Genomic DNA, 18,274 nt, shown 5'->3' with positions numbered 1-18,274 from the left:
CCCCAGTCTGCGTACAGCCACAAGAGTGGTTTCCCCAACAAATTCTTCTCTTAAAAGCTCCAGCTCCTCAATAAAACCTTCCTGCAGATAAATCTAGTTTGGCTTTTCAGGAATTTGGGCAACAGCAAACGCTTCCCATGGGACACGTGCATGCCTGGGTAAGGGGCTCATCCTCTGACAGGGAATGTGGTGTGCTCCTTCCCAGGGTCCCTCCACTGCAACCCTGGCCCCACTGGAAAGCCAGGAGGACACTGACCTTCTGTAGCTCCAGTTTCTCTTCTTGCAAAGCCGATGTTCTCCTTTTCTCCTTCTCCAGCCCCTCCTGGCAGTCCACACAGGCTCTCTGCTCCTGCCAAGTCTGGAAAATCCCCCTTGTCCACCTCCTAAGTCTTCATCTTTCCCAGGAGCCAGCTCTAGCCCAGGCACCATACACAGGAGCAGCACTGCCTTTCCCTCCCAAAGCAGAGCTGGTGGCCATGGCCAGCACAGCTGCCTGCAGCCTGGTGTCCCCCAGGCCACCAAAGGTAACCCAGGCCACACGCCTGAAGACCGCCCAACCTGTCTCTGCCACTTGCAGCGCTGCCTGGCCAGCTCCCGCTCTGGCAGCCTCACCATCCTCGCCAGGTCCACCGGGTCCCCACAGCAGGCATCCTGGGTGGGTGCCAGCAGCGCCAGGCCAGCCCTGTGGCAGGGACACCGTCATCCACATCCCTGCCCACACCGCTCCCTGGCTCTGCAGGCAGAGACCCCACAGGATGTCCACCCAGTGACCAGGGGTCCAGGACCCTCTTGGGCTTCCAGTGCCACCATCTTCTGCTCCCGGGGCACTGGCAGGCACCTGTGGGCAGGCCTGAGCTGAGTCTCCAGCCTCAGTGTGGGATCCGTCCTCGACACCTCCGGCATACCTGGCTCTGTCCCCTTTGCTCCAAGTCCCCTTCGCACGAGATCTCAGCTCTCGCTTCCCCTCCTGGCTCCTCTGCAGGGACCAACACAGTGACACCAGCTACACCAGTGGCAGCCAGGAGTGGGGCTACAAACCCATTTGCTCCTTTCCCTGTGCATTCCCTTGGCCATCACGTGGGACCCAAGGACTGTGGCCAGGCTTGATGTCCTGGTCACAATCCCTCTGGTCTCCACACCCGGGCAGAAGGCAGAGCCAGCAGTTGTCCCCTCATCCAGCACTGGCCACCTGGTGCACCCTGCCACAGCCAGGGCTGTCCCCTTGGAGCAGTAACACCCACCCTGCTGTACCCCACAGCAGGGCACAGCCAGCCCAGGGGTGTACCTTGCAGGGCAGCATGGCTTTCTGCTTCCCACACTGCCACCAGGACGCAGCCGCTCGTCCTGGCCGGGGTGACAGATCTGTCCTGGTTCCACATCGCCCAGGGGGTCCCGCTGCAGGAAAAATGGCATTTTGGGGGGAGAGCTCACACCCCCCAGACAAACCCCACGAGCAACTGGGGCTGGTCCCTGCCTCCATGCCCTGCACACAGCTCACTGCACCTGCCCAGAGAGAGGGTCCCTGGCCCAGCCGTGCCCCTTCCCCCTGCTTGGTCCCCGTTCTCCATCCTCCTCCAGCCCTGCGCCAGCACCGCGCAGCCGGCCCGGACTCCTGATGAGCTGAGCAGCGAGCTCTCCTCCACCTGCTGCCTGCACCTTCCTTCTCCATGTCATCCACAGCCAGGGTGACAGCCCCTCCATGCTGTCCCTGGAGAGCAGGTGGCTCCTGCCATCTTGAGCCCAGGGGCTTGCTGGTGAGATGTCCCCTGGTCCCAGCTCTGCTGGCCCCTGGCAAACTGCCATGGGCAGAGCCCCTCCTTGCCCCAGCCGTGCCCCTGCCAGCAGAGACACCTCTCTGAGGATGCCCAGCAGCCAGGTCTTCACCATGCAAGGCGATGGCCAACGTATCTTCCCTGGAGCATGGACTCCCATGGGCAGAGCCCCGCACACCCAGGGCCAGTTGCTTGGAGGGGTCTGGCCAGGGACCCCCCCAGGCCATCCCCAAAGCATTGCTCTGGCTTAGTCTGGATATCCTCTCTCCTAGAGACTCCAGGCTCTCCTTTCCCATCAGAGGTGGAGACCTGCCCTGCAAAAGAGATCTGGCCGGCTCCATCGCCAACTGTTGCTGGACATCCAGTCTTCTCCCTGCAGGGAACAAGGACTTATCCTGCCCAGGGTCGTCTCCCTCAGTAGGGACACCCCCAGCAGGCTCATCTTCCTCCTCGGACAGCAGGGACTCCACCATGACCTCCCCAAACCTGGCAGCAAAGTCTTCTGTGCAGATAGAGCTGGAGCTGCTCCGGTCCCCCGGGCTGCGCTGGGAGCCCAGGAGCTGAGCCAGCCTGCAGCAGCGCTCCTCCCATGGGACAGGGCTGGCGTCACCCCGGGGACACCTGGAACAGTGTCCTTCCAGCTCTGCATGGGAAAGCAGAGCCCTGAGCCTCTCCTGCACCCAGGCAGGGATGGGAAGGAGCCATCCCATCCAGCTGGATCTGAACCAGCTTGGAGGTACCGGCGTTGCCTGTTCTCACCAGGAAGCATTTGGTGTGCGCCTAAGCACAAACACTGAAGGCATCCCACCCCCTCCAGCAAGATCCTCAACCTCAACTGCTTCCGAAAGAAAAAAACACAATATAATCCTTTTTTTTTTTGTAAACTAGGGTAATTTTTCACCCTGACGGATGCTCCCAGGCATTGCCGTGGCAGCACAGCCCAGCAGCAGCTGCAGCACAAAGGCTGGCCGGCGCAGCGGGGCACAGGGGTGGGATACTGCTAGCTTTTCCATCACAAAAAATGGGAAGCTGCTACCTGATGGTCCCGAAACTGCCCTTTGCAAAAGCCCCTCTGACATTTCCCCGGGTACAGCTTTGCTCTCTAGCACTTGCTATTTCGGTCTCTGTGGTGCGCTGTTGTTTTATTTAAGTAGCTCTAGCTGCAAAATCCTCTTCCCCAGCACCAGGTCACCTGCTGGGCCCCAGCCAGGCACCCTCTGCAGCAGGGTTTGGGGCTGGCAGGCTCAGGGGGGCAAAGCAGAGCCCAGAAAGTACCAAAGTGCCCTGTCCCTACTCACCAGCCATCCAAGAGCCATCAAGAAAGGTGTCAGGAGAGATGTCACCATCCCTGGCGCCGGTGGTGCCCCGCACAGCCACCCCATGCCGCCGCAGAGGGGAGCGCGGGGCACGGGGCACCGCTGGCCACCCGTCTTCAGACAACTTCAGTGCACCAGGCTGTGGGACAAGGCAGGAGCACCCTGGTGTTGGGGCTGCATCGTCCCCTGGGTGGTCCCACTGCACCCCCATGATGTGACCCCCCCTTCCCACGCCCCACACCTGGCTGAGCCGGGCATCAGCGGGGTGCAGCCCACAATCCCGGTGTTCCCTTGCCCGAGATCCTGCAAAACCCAGCTGCTTCCCTGGGTCCAGGTCTGCAGAGAGGAGGAAAGAGGCGATGCTGTTCAGGACAGAGCAGCAAGTCTTAAAGCCTGGGGAGGGGCTGGGATAGGCCGGGGGGGGCACTCCAGTGGGGACAGGCAGGGAGGGCAGCAGGCAGCAGCCCTGGCTTCTTGCACCCGGGGCTTGCAAACCGCTCTGCTATGGAGTGGATGGGACAAGCCCCCCCCGCCGCCCCCCCAGAAACATGGCAGGGTGTTGGTCTGGGGCCGGGGGAGAGCCAGGGACCCCCATGCCCCAGGTGCAGCGCCAGGCACCTGCGTGAGCCTTACTGCGTTTCTGCCCTTTGAAGACAGCCTCCTCCAGCTCCATGCCTGCCACCCAGGCCTGCAACACAAGGCAAGGTGTGGGTGAGCCTCTAGGAGCTCTAGGAGCCCCCTGTGAACTCATTAGGCTTCAGGGTGAACACGCCGAGACCAACACAGAGCTCAGCCCGCTCACCTCCCAGAGCTGTGGCGCCAGGCTGAGGGCCACGCCGCAGGGGTGGTGGGTGGGTGGGTGGATTTGCAGGTGCTGTAGGGTGCAGAGGTTTGCCTTTCGTTAAAGTCAAGGTGCCGGCGCACTTGCTGCACCCAGGAACTGTGTGCCCGGTGCCCCGCTGCCTGCGCCCAGAGCAGGCACGGAGGTTCCTCCCCACCACCAGGCAGGCTCCCAGTGCCCAGTCCCCCACCCCAGACCCAACTCGTGCTCACCTGGCCAAGCTGGGCTGGGGCAGGCAGGCAGGCAGGGCAGGCAGGCAGGGCTGTGTGTGTCTGTCGCCTGGTAACGCTGCAGCAGCCGGCCAGTCTCTGCCCACTCCAGGCTTCCCCTGCCCAGATCCCCTGGGCCTCAACTTTTGGCCACTGCGTGTCCCAGACAACGTCCCTGAAGCCATCTCCTTCCCACCATCCCTAGAGGAAACTCCTTACCTGGGCACCTTCCCCTGGGCCACCATCTTCTCCCTTGGCCGAACTCCACCGGGACATCTCCCATGGATGGTCTCCTCCCCTGGCTCTCCTTCCTTCTTGGGCAACCCCCTTCCCTCATCCTCCTTCTCTAAGCTATCTTTCCCGGAGCACCTCCTTCCACGGGTACCACCCCTGGGCTGCATCTCATGTTCTGGCCTTCCTGGACCTCCTCCCCTGGGCAACCTGCCCATGGACAGACACCTCCTGCCTTGGACAATCTCTGCTGGGCCACATCCTCTCCTGGCCCTCCTCTCCCACCCCAGTCACCTTCCCTGACCATCTCCTCCCCTGGCCAACCTCCCCCTGATCTTTCTCCCTCACTGAACCACTTTCCTGGACCTCCTTGTCGTCTGAGCCACCTCCCACAGCCCCCCTCCGCTGAGCAACCTCCTCTCAACAACCCTCCCTGGGTCATCTCCTCCCCTGGGCCACCCCCTCTGGTCCCTTTCCTGGCCACCTCACCCACCATCCACCACATGCCCAGGCCCCCACGCGCACCCCAGCGCTCACCCGCCTCGGGGCTCCTCCAGGACCCCCACCTGCAGCCTTGGGCAGCGAGTGACCATCTCAGCACTGTGGCTTTTAAAACTCCCGAATCCAAGTTTTATTACCATGTAGGAGAAGAGGGGATCACTCACAATATATTGTTCCAAAAGAAATACATTCAACAGCATTTACAGTGGAATGACATTAAAATCCTCTGGGGGGAATAGAAAGACCAGGAGATGGTGCTCTGATTAAGTGCTGCTGCTAGATGATCACTGGAAGATAGAGCAACTTTTAAAATTAACCTAAAAAACGGGGGACTTCTGTTGTGGAGGGTGCTCCTCGCGCTCCCCCGAGCTCTGCTAAGCTGTGCAGGGTCCGTGATGGCGATTTCTAGGCAGGCGCAGAGATGGGAGGTACGTCAGAGAGGACCCCTCAGGGTCCCAGAGCCCAGCAGGACCCTTGGTGCCAGCACTTACTGAGCAACATCTCGCTCCCACTCCGCTGCAGGAACACTCGGCTCCTGGTTTGGGGACAGCCCGTGCAGGAGTTTCTCACCTCTCCAAGTTCTCAGGCAACACTTGCATTGACAAAGCAAACAAGGAAAATAAGGCATTTTGAAGAGCTCTATTTCTAGCCCATTTTACAAAACCAATTCGGGCCTCGAGTGGGATAAAATCCCCTGGGCAGCTTTGGTTGCCACCACAAACTGAGCCAGCAGCATCAAGGTTTAGCGTGGAGCATCCTCTGCTCTCCCAGGTAGGCGAAAGCCCATCTCCAAAGGATATATGCACATCCTGGGGCTGGGACATCCGGCAGCTCTCCGCAGGCTGCATTCAACAGCTAACGCAGAAGTCTGGATCATTTAAGAGCTGCACCAGAGCCACAAGCAAACCTCCAGGAAGGCTCTGGAAGCAGCAAACATGCCAGACCGGCTGCTGTAACACCCAGAGAGCTGGGAAGTGGCTCGGAGCATCCCACTTCTGAACACGGAGGATACCAAATGCCACCCTTCAAACCCCAAATGCATCATTTCCAGAAGGGAATGTCTTTCTAACACCTTTTAAATGCTATCACATCCAGCTCTGGAGCAAAACGTTGCTTCTCTACTTTGGGAATTACTCCATCACCATCACCCCTACAACCCTACCTTCCGGACAAGCCTAGGGAAATCGTACTCATGCTACAAAAACTCAGACAGACGCTTCTGTCTTCATTATTTTTCTTCTATTGTGTACCATAGAAATTTAAGCAAAATAATTTTATATATATTTATATATATATAAATTAGAAGCAAATAAATAAGATTAAAGGGTACATTGAAATCAGTGGGTGTTGCCACTCCAATAGCCACTCACTACTGTTACGCCGTACAAGGTCTATATATACTGTACACGTAGGTTTGCTGTAAGTAACAGGTATGGAGGTGGTGGAAGAGAAGCTGACCAGGAGGAGACTGATGGTTGAGGAACCTGATTGCATAAATGTCCCATGTGCAGCCTGGGTATTCCAGTTACCATTGCCTCAAAGTTTATTATTGCTAATTATCTTCCAATGTGGATGTGACAGTCCGGCTAGGGCTGGCCTCTCACCCCGGGAGGCAGCAGTCTGTGATATGATGAAGACCCAGAGAAGATGACATCAAAAACGAGATCCAACAGGGCAAACGTGGGTGTCCAGGCCTCCCCGATACTCTCTGGCCCAGCAGATCCCATCTTCAGGGCCCTGCCACCCCCATCCTCCCCTGTGCTGCTGGGGACCAGCGGTACCTGCCTGCGTGGCCGGCGCCCAAGCACCGCTGGCTCCTGCTCCGTGCCGATGGCTGGCAGGGCTTGCTCCGCTTCTTCCAGCAGGTCCAGGGCTGCAGCAAGGCGATGGCACACAGGAGGGGTGAGCAGGGGACATGGGGTTCCCCCCGCCCTGTGCTCAGGCTGCTTTAGTGATGACCTGAAACTGCTCCTGGGCGAGACCAGCCACGAGGGAGAAGGCACGGAGCCGGGCACCGGGCTGTGGGTGTCCTCCAGGCTCAGCCTGTGACCCCCAGTGCCAGGGAACTGTGGATCAGACCCATCTGGCTTAATGGGGAAGACACAGGGACAGGAGACCCAGGACCAAGGCTGCATCCCAGCGGCACCACAGCATCTCTTCCCTCCCCTCCCGCTTGCATCAGGCAGAGCTCAGCAGGGAGATGCTGCCTGCAAACCTGGCACCGAGGTCCAGGCTCCTGCCAACCCCTGGGCTGCAGCTGTATGGAGTGAGAGGGAGCTGGTACTGGAACCCCCGAGCATCGCTGGCCTGCAGACCTCCTCTGTGTGTCTACCAGGCATTCCCAGCCTCAGCGAGGCCGTTTTCCCCTTTGGATGTGGTTGCAGGAAAACCAAACCAAACCTCACTCAAATCACTCTCACAAAGCATCATGTTAGAGACAGTCCTAAGCCTTGACTAAACACGGCAGACTGCGGGGAATCTGCTCAAACACTTCTTTAAAAAAAAAAAAAAAAGAAAAAAAAAGAAAAGTAAAGAAAAAAAATATCCTGATTGGTGCTACTGGGATGACTGGGCACTGTGAGAACCACCTAGAGCCTCGAGGATCAAGTGCCACAGCCCCTGGAGACACTTTCTGAGCAGGATGCAGGCTAGTTCACGTCTGTTTTTGAAGGAACCTGAACCAGAAGCAGATTATTAATTTTTTTTAAATAATTCTATAAAGTCACACACAAATGGGGAAAAAAAATACCAAAGAAAAGAGCTCACACAAATGCACAGCATCCCCACAATGCGAGCATCTTTGGAAGTTGACGTCTCAGCTGATAAAGCTGAGGCGCTGAAAGATATAGGCAGCAACTCCTGATAGCAATAAATATGCTAGGCTAAAAACGAACCAGATTCACGTGTTCTCGTTCCTAATTAGTCGCTGAAAAAGCCATCATTAAAAAGAAAAGGATGCTATTTATTAGTGCGTAAAAAAATAGGTTTGGAATCCCTGTTTAGATTTGCTTTTCAAATTTCTGTATGTATTGACTCTGTGTATTCGCACTGTTAACTGCCGGCGGGACGGTGCCAGCGTGTCCTCACTGTCCCTCTGTTTGTCCCGGTGAACCGAGGCGCAGGGCCGGCCACCCCGGTGCCAGCAGAGTGGCTCAGAAGATGTCAGGGCACGTACTCCAGTCCTGCTTGTCCTTGGCCTCCCAGTAGCCGCCCTTATAAACACAGATCAGCTCCCCCGTCACAGCATCCAGCTTGCGCTCAAACCACAGTGGGATGTAGCCTTCGTAGTCCTTGCCTGTCCAGGGAGAAACAGGGGCTAAGGGCTGCTTGTCCTGAAAGCCGGCAACTCCCGCGCTTCCCCCAGCCCCCAAATAGCTGCAGGGTCCTTCCTTCATCCCGCAAAGCCGGTGGGCTTTCTTCGCCACATCCCCCTCCTGCAGCGAGGGGCGGGCAGTCCCCGCCTGCCAGCATCCCAGAACATCTTACCTTCCTCCAGGGCTTCCACAGCCTCGGCCTCTCGCCGCCGGCGCACAGCTCGCTGCTTCTCCTCCAGCCGCTGCTTCTCCACGTTGGCCTCATCCCAGCGGCCGCTCTCCATCAGCCGCTGGTCGGGTCTCAGCCGGCTGTCCGTGGGGGCCACTCGCTCCTCAGGCTCGTTCAAGGTGAGGGCCAGGTCAGAGAAGAAATACATGTTCTCAGCGTTCTCCCTGCAGGCGGAGAGCCCTGATCAGGTGGTGGAGACGGTGCCTACCGTGAGCGGAGCTCCCCCGGCCCTCTGCGTCCTTGCATCTCACCCCAGCCCCACTGACGCTTCTCCTGCTACCCCAAACCAGATACACAGAGGTTATTTAGGGAGCCCTGCCTCCCACCCTCTAAGTGGAGATGCCAATGACACCTCAATGGTGTCCTGGAGGGGAGCAGACCCCTCCTCTGTTGGCTCCATATAGGGAAGCTAAAAGCCAAGCCTGGCTGCTGCGCTGCACCACTGAGACATGAAACTGCTTCACCCGAGAGCTGCTGGATCCCCGACTGCAGAACCAGTGGCACCAAGCGGAGGGTGCTTTCCACGGGGGACCATTCCCACAGAGCACCTCCAAAGCTGGGACCGGCCATTGGTGCTGCTGAAGGCTGGAGACAGAGCAGCCCCACCGTGGGTAAGAGTCTCAAGAGAGGACCGGTCTCCAGAGGGCTAAAGCAACCAGTGGGACAAGATGGCCAGGGACGCAGCAGCAAGGCAGAAAGCCGACACACCTCCCCACTATAGCCAGCAGCCCAAAAAAACCTAAACAGTACCCTCACCTGCCCAAAACCTACCTGCAACGGATCCCCCCAAAAGCCACCCTCCTCTCGCAGGGACCTGCTCTCTCCTGCCGTGTGCTCACATCGAAAAAGCCAAACCAGCCACTCAAGTCCTGGTCCCCTTCCCATGTCCTCACAACTAGGCACACAAGCCCCCTCCCTCCCACGGGACTCAGGGTGATGCCATTAATCCCCATCCGGCTGTTGAACCCCCAAGCACAGCACCCCACGCCAAGGAGGGGACTCACGGGAGGGGGTACTTCTTCCACAGGACCTTTGGAGACAGCGTCTGGTAGACTGTCTTCTGCTTGCCCTCCATGCTGGTGCTGCCGTGGCTGCTATGCACTATCTTGGAGCACTCCATCTTCTCATCCCATGTGCCAGACATTACGTAGTGGGCTTTACCATCAGCATCACTCACCACCCCTGTCACCTGGCAGAAGGAGATGGCTCTGGTGGCATTTGGAAACATCCAGAGCACAGGGAGAGGCACAGGAGGGCAGAACACCTTCCAGGTGCCCCAACAAGAACAGGTGGACCTGGCACTGCATGTCCTCAGATATCAGCTGTGCCCAGCACAGGGGGAACGCTGGCCCATTCTGACCACACAGGTGGGTCTCCAGCCCACCAAACCCTTTCCAGTCTCTGTGGCAGCTCCAGCACCTGGAGAGCCAAAACAGTGGCTATGCTTGGAGGTCCCTCCCCCCAGACCTCCCTGGTGACCCACATCAGAGGTGCCAGTGTGGCTCCTTGGCCCCGTGCTGGGGCTCATCCCAGCTGCGACACTGGGATCCTGTGAGCCCAGCTTAGAGGTAAGAGTCAGGTCTCATCCCACACAAGGCTGCTAGAAGGAGCAGGGAGATGGATGGCTACGTACCTTTCGGGGGACATCTCTGGAGAAGTAGCTGTAGGGGGTAAATTTCAGCTGGCATTTATCTTTTGACTTATGGTTAACAATCTCTATTTCACCAGACTAGATAAAAGACACAGAACCACAGCGAGTGAGAGACTTTGCAAGGAGACAAATCAGGTGTTAGTTGTAGTGCAGGTACAGATCAACACCAGCTGCAGCATTACTTCTGGCTGTAGCCACCACAGCGACCACCCCCACGAGCCCTGTGGCTCGCCAGCAGCACAGTAGAACCCACCACGCATATGACCACCCTGCTGCATGGAGCTGCTGGCCTTGGGAAGAGCCATTAGGAGCTCCCAAGAAGCCTCCCCCCTCATCCCTGCCAGGAAAGCACACCTTCCTATCATGGCAGGAGTATGGTGGGGACACCAGGCAGCACTGGCATACACCCCAGGAGGGAGGGCAATGTCCTTCCAGCCCCCCTGCCCCTTCCCTGGAGCCCGGTGAGGCCAGGCAGGACCCATCACCTTGGACCCATAGCCACCGACCTGATCAATCCAGAGCTTGCCCACAATGATGTTGTGAACGGTGGAGGTGACTTTCCTCCAGACATAGTGATTCCCGCTGGAGTGAAACTCAAGGTGGATGGCACCTGCAGACAGAGGGGTGCCTGGGCTCAGCAAGGGCAGATGGCTGGGCAGGGCTGCAGGCACGCTCCCCTGGAGCACCCCAGCACCATGCCTGTCCCCAGAGCCAACCTGGCCTCTCTACCTGCATCCCCCACCATCAGCTCCCAACCAGCGCCGGGTCTGGATTCACCCCTCCCTTGCTGCATGCTCTGTGGGCTGCTGCAGCAAGAGAGCTGCAAGGCCCTCTGCCCTCTTCCCACCCCCTCAAAAGCACTAATTTTAAAAACAGGTCAGAAACAAGCTGCCTGGTTGATTCTCAGTGCCACGAGACCAGCCAGGCACCACCACAGCTCTGGGACCAGCCCCAGGTGTGCTGCCCAGCCTGGCGACAGGCAGAAGACAAACAGAACACTGGAAGCAGGCAGCTTAGTGCATCTGCCTGCCAGGGAGAGGATTAAAACAGGGAGTAAGCTAACCTTTATATATCATTTGAGAAGAAATCAATTAATGGGCAGGCAAGATACTTCCAAACCACTATGGTGCTAGCAGCAAGCAAAGCAGTCTCCCTTTGCAGCTGGTGTAATTTCCATTTCCAGGGCAGACGAGTTATTGTCGGGTTGTCTGTGATCAGGAGCACAAATCTGTGCTCTCTGCATTGCTTGGGGTAGAATTCACTGAGCCCTGGGAGAGCCCAAGGGACTGGCATGTTACTTTAACCTTTGAGTATTGCATGAGCAGTGCAGGGAAAAAAGCAAGCCCCAATCCTGTCGGTGTAAGTCACCTACCCAGTGGCATGATGGAGAGGTATTTGCCCCTGAACTTGCTGGCGATGGTGATTTCCTGCCACAACGTCCACCCTCGCTTGGAGTAGACGTGATGGGCAGCTGCCGGGGGGTGGTGGCTCACCTGGAGGAGAGGAGAAACAGCCCGTAAGATCACAGCCACCAGCACCGGAGAGCCCTGGCGAGTCTCACAGCGTGACTCCTAGGAGAGGCAATAGCCGCACACCAGCTCTAGCCCTCAGGCTGCTCTGCTGTGATGACCTGAACACTCCGGTCTCCTCCTGAACATCAGGGTGACCTCCCATGAAGTACCCTGGCAGCAAACAGAGATGCACCGAGCTCCTGCCAGGATTTTCTAAGGCACATTATTTGAAGCATTATCAATAAAATGTTAATTTAATCAACTACCGTTGTGAAACAATGCTGTACTGTGACCCCAGGACACGACCCCACTCTTCAGGGGTCCTGACTGAGAAACGGTGATGTGCCAACATCCAGCCTAGATCCCCAGTAATCCCAGTGTAACAGCACCTCTCCTACCAGCAGCGGCTCCCACTGCTCTGCCTGGGAATTCCCGGGGGATGCAAGTCTCCAGGTTGTCTGAGACACACGGACCTGCTCAGCCAAGACTTTGGCTTTGCCCCTACAGACACACTGGGCTGGAAAGGTGGATAACAATATCCTCTGTCCTGGGCATGACTTGTAAAAGGACATTACTCACATTCCCTTGCACTGGAAAAGCTGCCCAAGAGCAAAGTGGGAGCAGGACACCCCAACAAGAGGGCTCTGCCTTCACAGGGTCTCACACAGCCGACCCAGCATGCACCACCCACCACTGGGAACCCACTAACCACCAAGCTCCGACAGCTGCACTGCTGAGATCAGAGATTATTTGCACCAACATAATTACAGGCTGAGCGCCCCAAGCTACTGGATTACAAACATGAGCAGAGCAAAGACCTCTCCATTAAATCTCACTGTCACCAGCAGGAGAAAATCCTATTTGGATAACTGGATTTCAGGCACGAGATGATCAATGCTTCGCTCAGTGTGTTGGTGGGCTAAGCAGCGCATGCAGCATCCGAGGAAAGTTCAGAGCAGCAGGAAGGGTGTCTGTCTACCCCACGCTGCCCGCACTGACAGCAGCACCGGGGCAAGATGCGCTGACAACGCTGCATCAGCACAAAGCTACTGTCACTGAAACGTGCCCTTTTGAGGTGGGTCCAGGAGGGAGATTTAGAGGCTCCGCTCATAAACCGAAGGCTCCAGAGCGCTGCAAGGGAGCGGGTTTGTTCCAAGTTACAGTAAACCTATTTTCAAATGAAGCTCATGTGCTGTGCCAGCGAGGGAAGGACTCAAGGACCAGACAGGAGGGTGCACCCAGGGTTCAGGCCAGCCTGCAGCTCAGCTAACATGGAGGTGTCAGAAACAGCAGATTTGGGTACAGATGCAGGAAAACTGGGACCAACCAGAGAAAGCAATTCAGAGCAGGTCATTTATTTGGGATGGAACAGGAATGGAGGAAGGAGGGTGGTGAAACGGAGGGTGAAGGAATGAGACAAGGGATGGCAAGGTGTGGGAGTGATGTGGTCAGCGCTGTCCAGCAGCACCTGACAGGCAGCACCGGGCTTCATCACCACAGCCCAAATGAGGATATAAACCCAGCCTCCTGTTCCGGCTGGACCCTGGAGGGATGAGGGGTGTTGCTGGCTAAGGGATGGACTGAGCATCCCGATAAGGAACCACCCACTTCCTATAGTACTGGGATGAGCAGGGTGACAGCACAGGGAGACGGGGCACCAGGGAGGTGTTGGAGAACAGAGACTCCTAATTTCTCTCTGCTGTGCCTAAAGCCAGCTGGGGAATTTGGCTGTGTGGCAGGACAGGGGAATCACTGCTGCGCAAGGGGAGGTGAAGGTGTGATGCTGCAGCCTCTGACCTGCCTCCTGGGAGCAGGCAAGGGGCTGGGCAGAGCAGGAACAGGAGGCACATTCGCAGTTGTAGCTCATTACACTCTGGTCAGCAGTGTCCTGGCTCACTGCAGCCAAGGGCATGAGCTCCCAAGACTGGGACAGACCATGTGGGCATCGCTGGGGACGATCAAAGCTGGCTGACATCGGGCATGCAGCTCTGGATGGTGCAAAGGGACAGCAGAGACACGAATCTTGGAGATATCTACTGAAGGACCTTTCCTTTTGTCATGAGCAAGGGCTCACGTTTCCAGGAGACCCCACAGAGTCTGTCACTGCCTGGAGTAGCGCAGCCGAGAGAAGGGATGTGACAGAAGCTGCTATCCTGCCTCAGGCCAGAGCTTTCCAAGTTTGTCGAGCTTGGGCACCCATTATCACAGAGGGGTTTTGTACGTGCCTGTGTCCCCTGCTGATGGCAGAGCATGGCACCTGCTACAGTGACTGCTCCAGACTTGGGTACAAAGGGCCATGACTTGGAGAAGATGAGGAGGAGGACAGAGACGAGCTGAACAATGTCAGGGGGACACAGGGATGCCGGTGCAAGCCTGAGCCTCCTTCACTGCATATTCTCAGTACGTCCTGTCCACATGTCTGACATCTGCTGTAAACATCATACAGCACAGCATGGCATGTCCAGATTAGCAGTAAGACCCTTCTCCCATGCAATGCCCCTCCAAAAATCCTACGAGTCTCAGGGCATGGTCTGCTGAACAGCTCTGCAGGTCCTGGACCTGCATCAGACTCTGCAGAGTGACAGAGGTTTGTGATTTTGTTTGATGCTTCTGAACACTGAAAAGACGTGGTGGTTGCTCAGTCCCCAAGATGGCACAGCCACCTCCTGAAGAACAGAGAGGCCCCACCAAAGCGATGTCCCCCCTGAAAGGGGTGATAAATGGCCCCATCTCTCCCCAGGAACCCAGGCCGAACCAGCCAAGTGTGCTAAATATTAAACAGTTCATTTTCTTCACAGGTCACAACTCACTAAGCACTCCAGGTTTTTAATTAAGACCTGCTGTTTAACTGATGCATGCCAGATGCACTCTGTGGGTAGAGCATGGGGCTGTCAGAGGTTCTCAGGTTGCTCCCAAGCTCTGAAACTAAAATTCTGCAGTCCAACAAGAAACAAGACCTTATGACACCCTCTGGCCCAAAGACATCCCAAAACCATTTGGGGCATCACTTTATAGCTACAAAGGAGCTCGGGTAAGGAGAGCTTCTTCCTTTCTGCTCAAGGTTTGAGATGTGACAACAACCCCAGCTCCAGAACGGCTGCCAGGAGACCTGGCAGGGTGATAGGGCACCTTTCTCCTCTCCTTCTTCCCCACCTCCTGCTCTGCAACACTGGAGTGGGCACACTTGGCTTCTGAAGAATGGCTTGGGCTGCACGTGCAGCTGCTTCTGCCAGCGCCAATAGCAACGCACTGGCTGTCTTGGCCAGGAGGAAGGCTCAGTGCGAGGAGATGCCCGGTCTCCTTCAGGGAAGGGCTGCTTTGGCTGGACATGAGCAGCAGGGAAGGTACGCAGAGCCCCTACATAGACCAGCTCACCTGCTCGCACAGGGAACGGAATCCAAACTCCTCCAGCCGGTCGAGCTCATAGGTCTCCCCCAGCAGAGGGTTGAATGGCTTTGCGGTGCGGTGGACAGTTGTTGAGTAGGAAGACACTGAAAATGCAGCGACAAAGCACATCTGCTCCGTGGAGCTCTCGCACTTGACTGCTTTGTCCAGCAGCTCGTGGTACTCCAGGTCCTCTGTCAGCCTCTGCAGCATGGAGAGTGGCTCGTTGAAGTTTACCTGGAGGGGAACAAGTAAGAGTTAGCAGAGCAGGAGAGATGCCAAGCCAGGCACTTCATCCTTTGCCTTTTTCCCCCAGCACTGTGCCCTGCTAACCACTGGCATCCCACACATTTGGCTCTCCAAGCACGCTGCTACGCACTCCAAGAGCCAAGGATCCAGGCAGATGGGAACTGCTGAACCGAAGCAGCAGCCCCACAGGGCAGCTGACAGCGTGGGGCTGGATGTGCCAAGGCACGCTGGGCACACACTGCTTCTGCAGCATCACTCAAATGTTAAATCAAGGCAAGAAATATGTGCTCTGCTCTGCTCCCTGAACCATACCACAAAAGCATGAAGGCTTTGAAGTTTCCAGCTGAGAAGAGGTGGGCCAGGGAGCCGGCAGCCCAGTGAACTACGCAGGTATCACCTTGCTCCAGTGATGGAGCAGCAGTGACCCCCAAAACGAGCCTCAGCAGCGAGATCAGGTCCCTCCTGTCTCCTGGCCAGCATCCCACCAGCCACGAGCATCCAGCAACGTGGGGCAGAGATGTGCTGCTCCCCAGGCTGCCCTCCATCACCTCGTGGCAAAGCCACCCCCATGCCAGGCCGCAGCCGAGTTGCTCAGGAAACCTTGAAAAGCTCCATTTCAGGGTCTCCCTGCTCCTGGGGACTGCAGCCCCATGACAGCACCCAAACTGCATGTGTGAGCTACAGGCAGTGGCAGCAGCCATGCCCCATGGAGTAGAGAGCAGAGGGGAAGCCCTGTCCTGGAAGACCCCAAAAGTGTTGTACTTATACCCCCAAGTCATTGCTTTATCAATTAGAAAACTTTGCCGTAAATTGCAAGGTTGGACAGGCTGCAAACATCTCTGGGGAAAAAAAAAACAAAGGGTTGATTTTAGCAGTAATTTTTGTTCTGAAAAGAATCGAAATAAAAAAAAATAATTGAAAGGAAGATGGAGATACTTCTTCTCAAAAGGTCTTCTGCCTCAAAATGATGTGAAATTTACATTTACTTTCAGTTCAGAACAAAGAAATCTATTTTAGAAGAAGCAGATGGTTAAGGATGGGAGAATGACTTCTATAAGCCAAGTTATGTATTTAATACTGAAGAAAACAAACTCCAGACTGTTCCACTTGGGGATTTAGCCTGTAAGCCCTATAAGCAGCAGGGAACTTACAGCATCCCAGAAAGAAAGAGCTGTGTAGAAAGGGCAGCATCACATCCACACACAAAAAATCAAATCACTGCCGGCTTGAGACAACTCTCAGGAGAGATGCAGGCGGCATGAGAACAAAGCCGGCAGCTGAATCCTCTCCACCAGCACTGCTCTGGCAACAGCAAAGCAAAACCCTTCCATGGAGGAAGGAAAATGAACCCACCCGAAACACAAAATCCCTAAACCTGTTTTCTTCATTTTCAATGCTGCAGATTTGTTCATTCAGAGGAAAATTTAAGGCGGATGCTGTTTGTACAGAGAGGTTTTTCAGTCCATCGTATCCCTCAGGAAGGGGACCAGGTCTCAGAAATGCTCGTAATTTGCCAAGAGTCAGCTGAAGCACACGGAAAGAGAAACTCCCATCACTGGGTGCACACAACATGCTCATTAACAGTTTGTACTATAATTAACCACGTTTCCAAACAGCCCTCCCTGAGCCGGCTGCTCCGCTTCCTTCTGTTCCTCCTCCTTCACTCCATTTACCACAACGTCAGCTTGAAAGCCCTCACTCAGCAGCTCCGTTTCAATTCACAGAGCTGCTGCCTTCTCCTGTGCTCCAAGCACACTTACTATGGAAGGAGAACTTAAAATATCTGTTGAAAGGAGATTAAATTGCACCCTGTTGTCTTCCCACAGGCTGCTTGTTCTTGGGGTGAATGCCCCAGCAAGGAAATGCCGTGTTGGGCTGAGCCTGTGAGGTGCAAAGCATCTTCCTTCCTCTGTATCTGTACAGATATCCAGAGAGGAACTGACAGTGAGTGAGCACTTGATGCTGGGCTGAGCCCCTTCTTTACAGCCCATAGCTCTGCTGAACAGGTTACTGAGACAGCAATGCTGGGAAATCAGATCCACTTGCCCCAGGGAGGGATGGAGTAATTACATCCCCTGAGCCACATCAGGGGGCTGCTGTTCGAGCAGAACATATTGCCCTCAGCTTCAGACTCAGCTTTAGCAGATCCCAGAATGATTTTATTGATAGGGAAGGTATAAATTTCCTCTCTCCAGACACCAGCAGCTGCTGGTATTTCACATTCTGAGCTTATTTCTGTACCCATCACACCTTCATCTGATACTGATGCTGCTGCAGAAACGCTAATGGACAGCACGGGGCTGTATATCTCATCTGGAAATAGCACAAGGAAGAGACATGCGTCACTCTCAGTTGGAGAGCGTCAGGCACTGCTTTAGGAAGAGACAGAAATACAATCAATTCAGCATCCAAGCCTCTGTAACATGCTCCTCCCCTTTACCCAGCAAAGGAAGGACCCTGAACACAGTGCCAGGGCTATGGACCACACTTTGCTGGGCTACTTCCACACCAGTCAGCACCACAAAAAACCCTAGTCACCCCCAGCTGGTTTACAACTCTCCCACAGTGCTTCTGGGTTTTGGGGAAATGGGATTCCTTACAATGGCACCTAGTCCCACCCATGCTGCTTACTGGGGTGGTGAAGACCTGCTCGAGAAGCAGCAGCCTGAAAAGGGCTGGTTTGCTTTGAAAAGAAGGGCTGTAGGTTTTTTTTCTTCCAGCTCCTGCTTGAAACACTTGAATCCTCAGGGATTCAAGGTGTCCTGGTTCCCTCCTTGCCTCTGCAACAGTTGGATTTGCAGAGAACACCTGGGCAACATCCCCTCTGCTCCAGCTCACTCTGGGACTCATGTGAGCAAGCTGCCAGGGCTCTCCACAGCTGGCACAGGAGAATGGATCAGTCCCAAAGAAAGAGCCAACCCAACTCAAACAGTCCCTAATGTAACAGCCACGACACCAGAGCTATTTACCACAAAGCAATTAGCACTACAGCTCCGAGCCGCTGAGCACAGCCTCCTCCTGCCTGGCGGGTTTAGTTTTCTGGCTGTGCTGGCTCTCTGGCAGCAG

At 55.8% G+C, this 18,274-nt stretch overlaps 1 protein-coding gene across 2 annotated transcripts in view; it reads right to left on the bottom strand.

The window, feature by feature from the left end:
* Window positions 1-7,375: 7,375 nt before the first annotated feature.
* OSBP2 (oxysterol binding protein 2) overlaps window positions 7,376-18,274 on the bottom strand; it is a 117,377-nt gene continuing 106,478 nt past the window's right edge. For both annotated transcript variants that reach the window (XM_055711886.1, XM_055711894.1), the window contains 7 exons: window positions 14,951-15,196; window positions 11,437-11,557; window positions 10,571-10,674; window positions 10,047-10,142; window positions 9,418-9,602; window positions 8,357-8,577; window positions 7,376-8,165 (listed from right to left, as the gene is read on the bottom strand). In XM_055711886.1, coding sequence (XP_055567861.1) covers window positions 8,023-8,165; window positions 8,357-8,577; window positions 9,418-9,602; window positions 10,047-10,142; window positions 10,571-10,674; window positions 11,437-11,557; window positions 14,951-15,196 — 1,116 coding nt within the window. In that variant the 3' untranslated portion in view covers window positions 7,376-8,022. The remainder of the gene's footprint in view (window positions 8,166-8,356; window positions 8,578-9,417; window positions 9,603-10,046; window positions 10,143-10,570; window positions 10,675-11,436; window positions 11,558-14,950; window positions 15,197-18,274) is intronic.

This window comes from Falco cherrug, chromosome 1, assembly GCF_023634085.1.
Source record: "Falco cherrug isolate bFalChe1 chromosome 1, bFalChe1.pri, whole genome shotgun sequence".
NCBI classification, from domain to species: domain Eukaryota; kingdom Metazoa; phylum Chordata; class Aves; order Falconiformes; family Falconidae; genus Falco; species Falco cherrug.
This window is presented reverse-complemented; position numbering and strand designations above follow the sequence as displayed.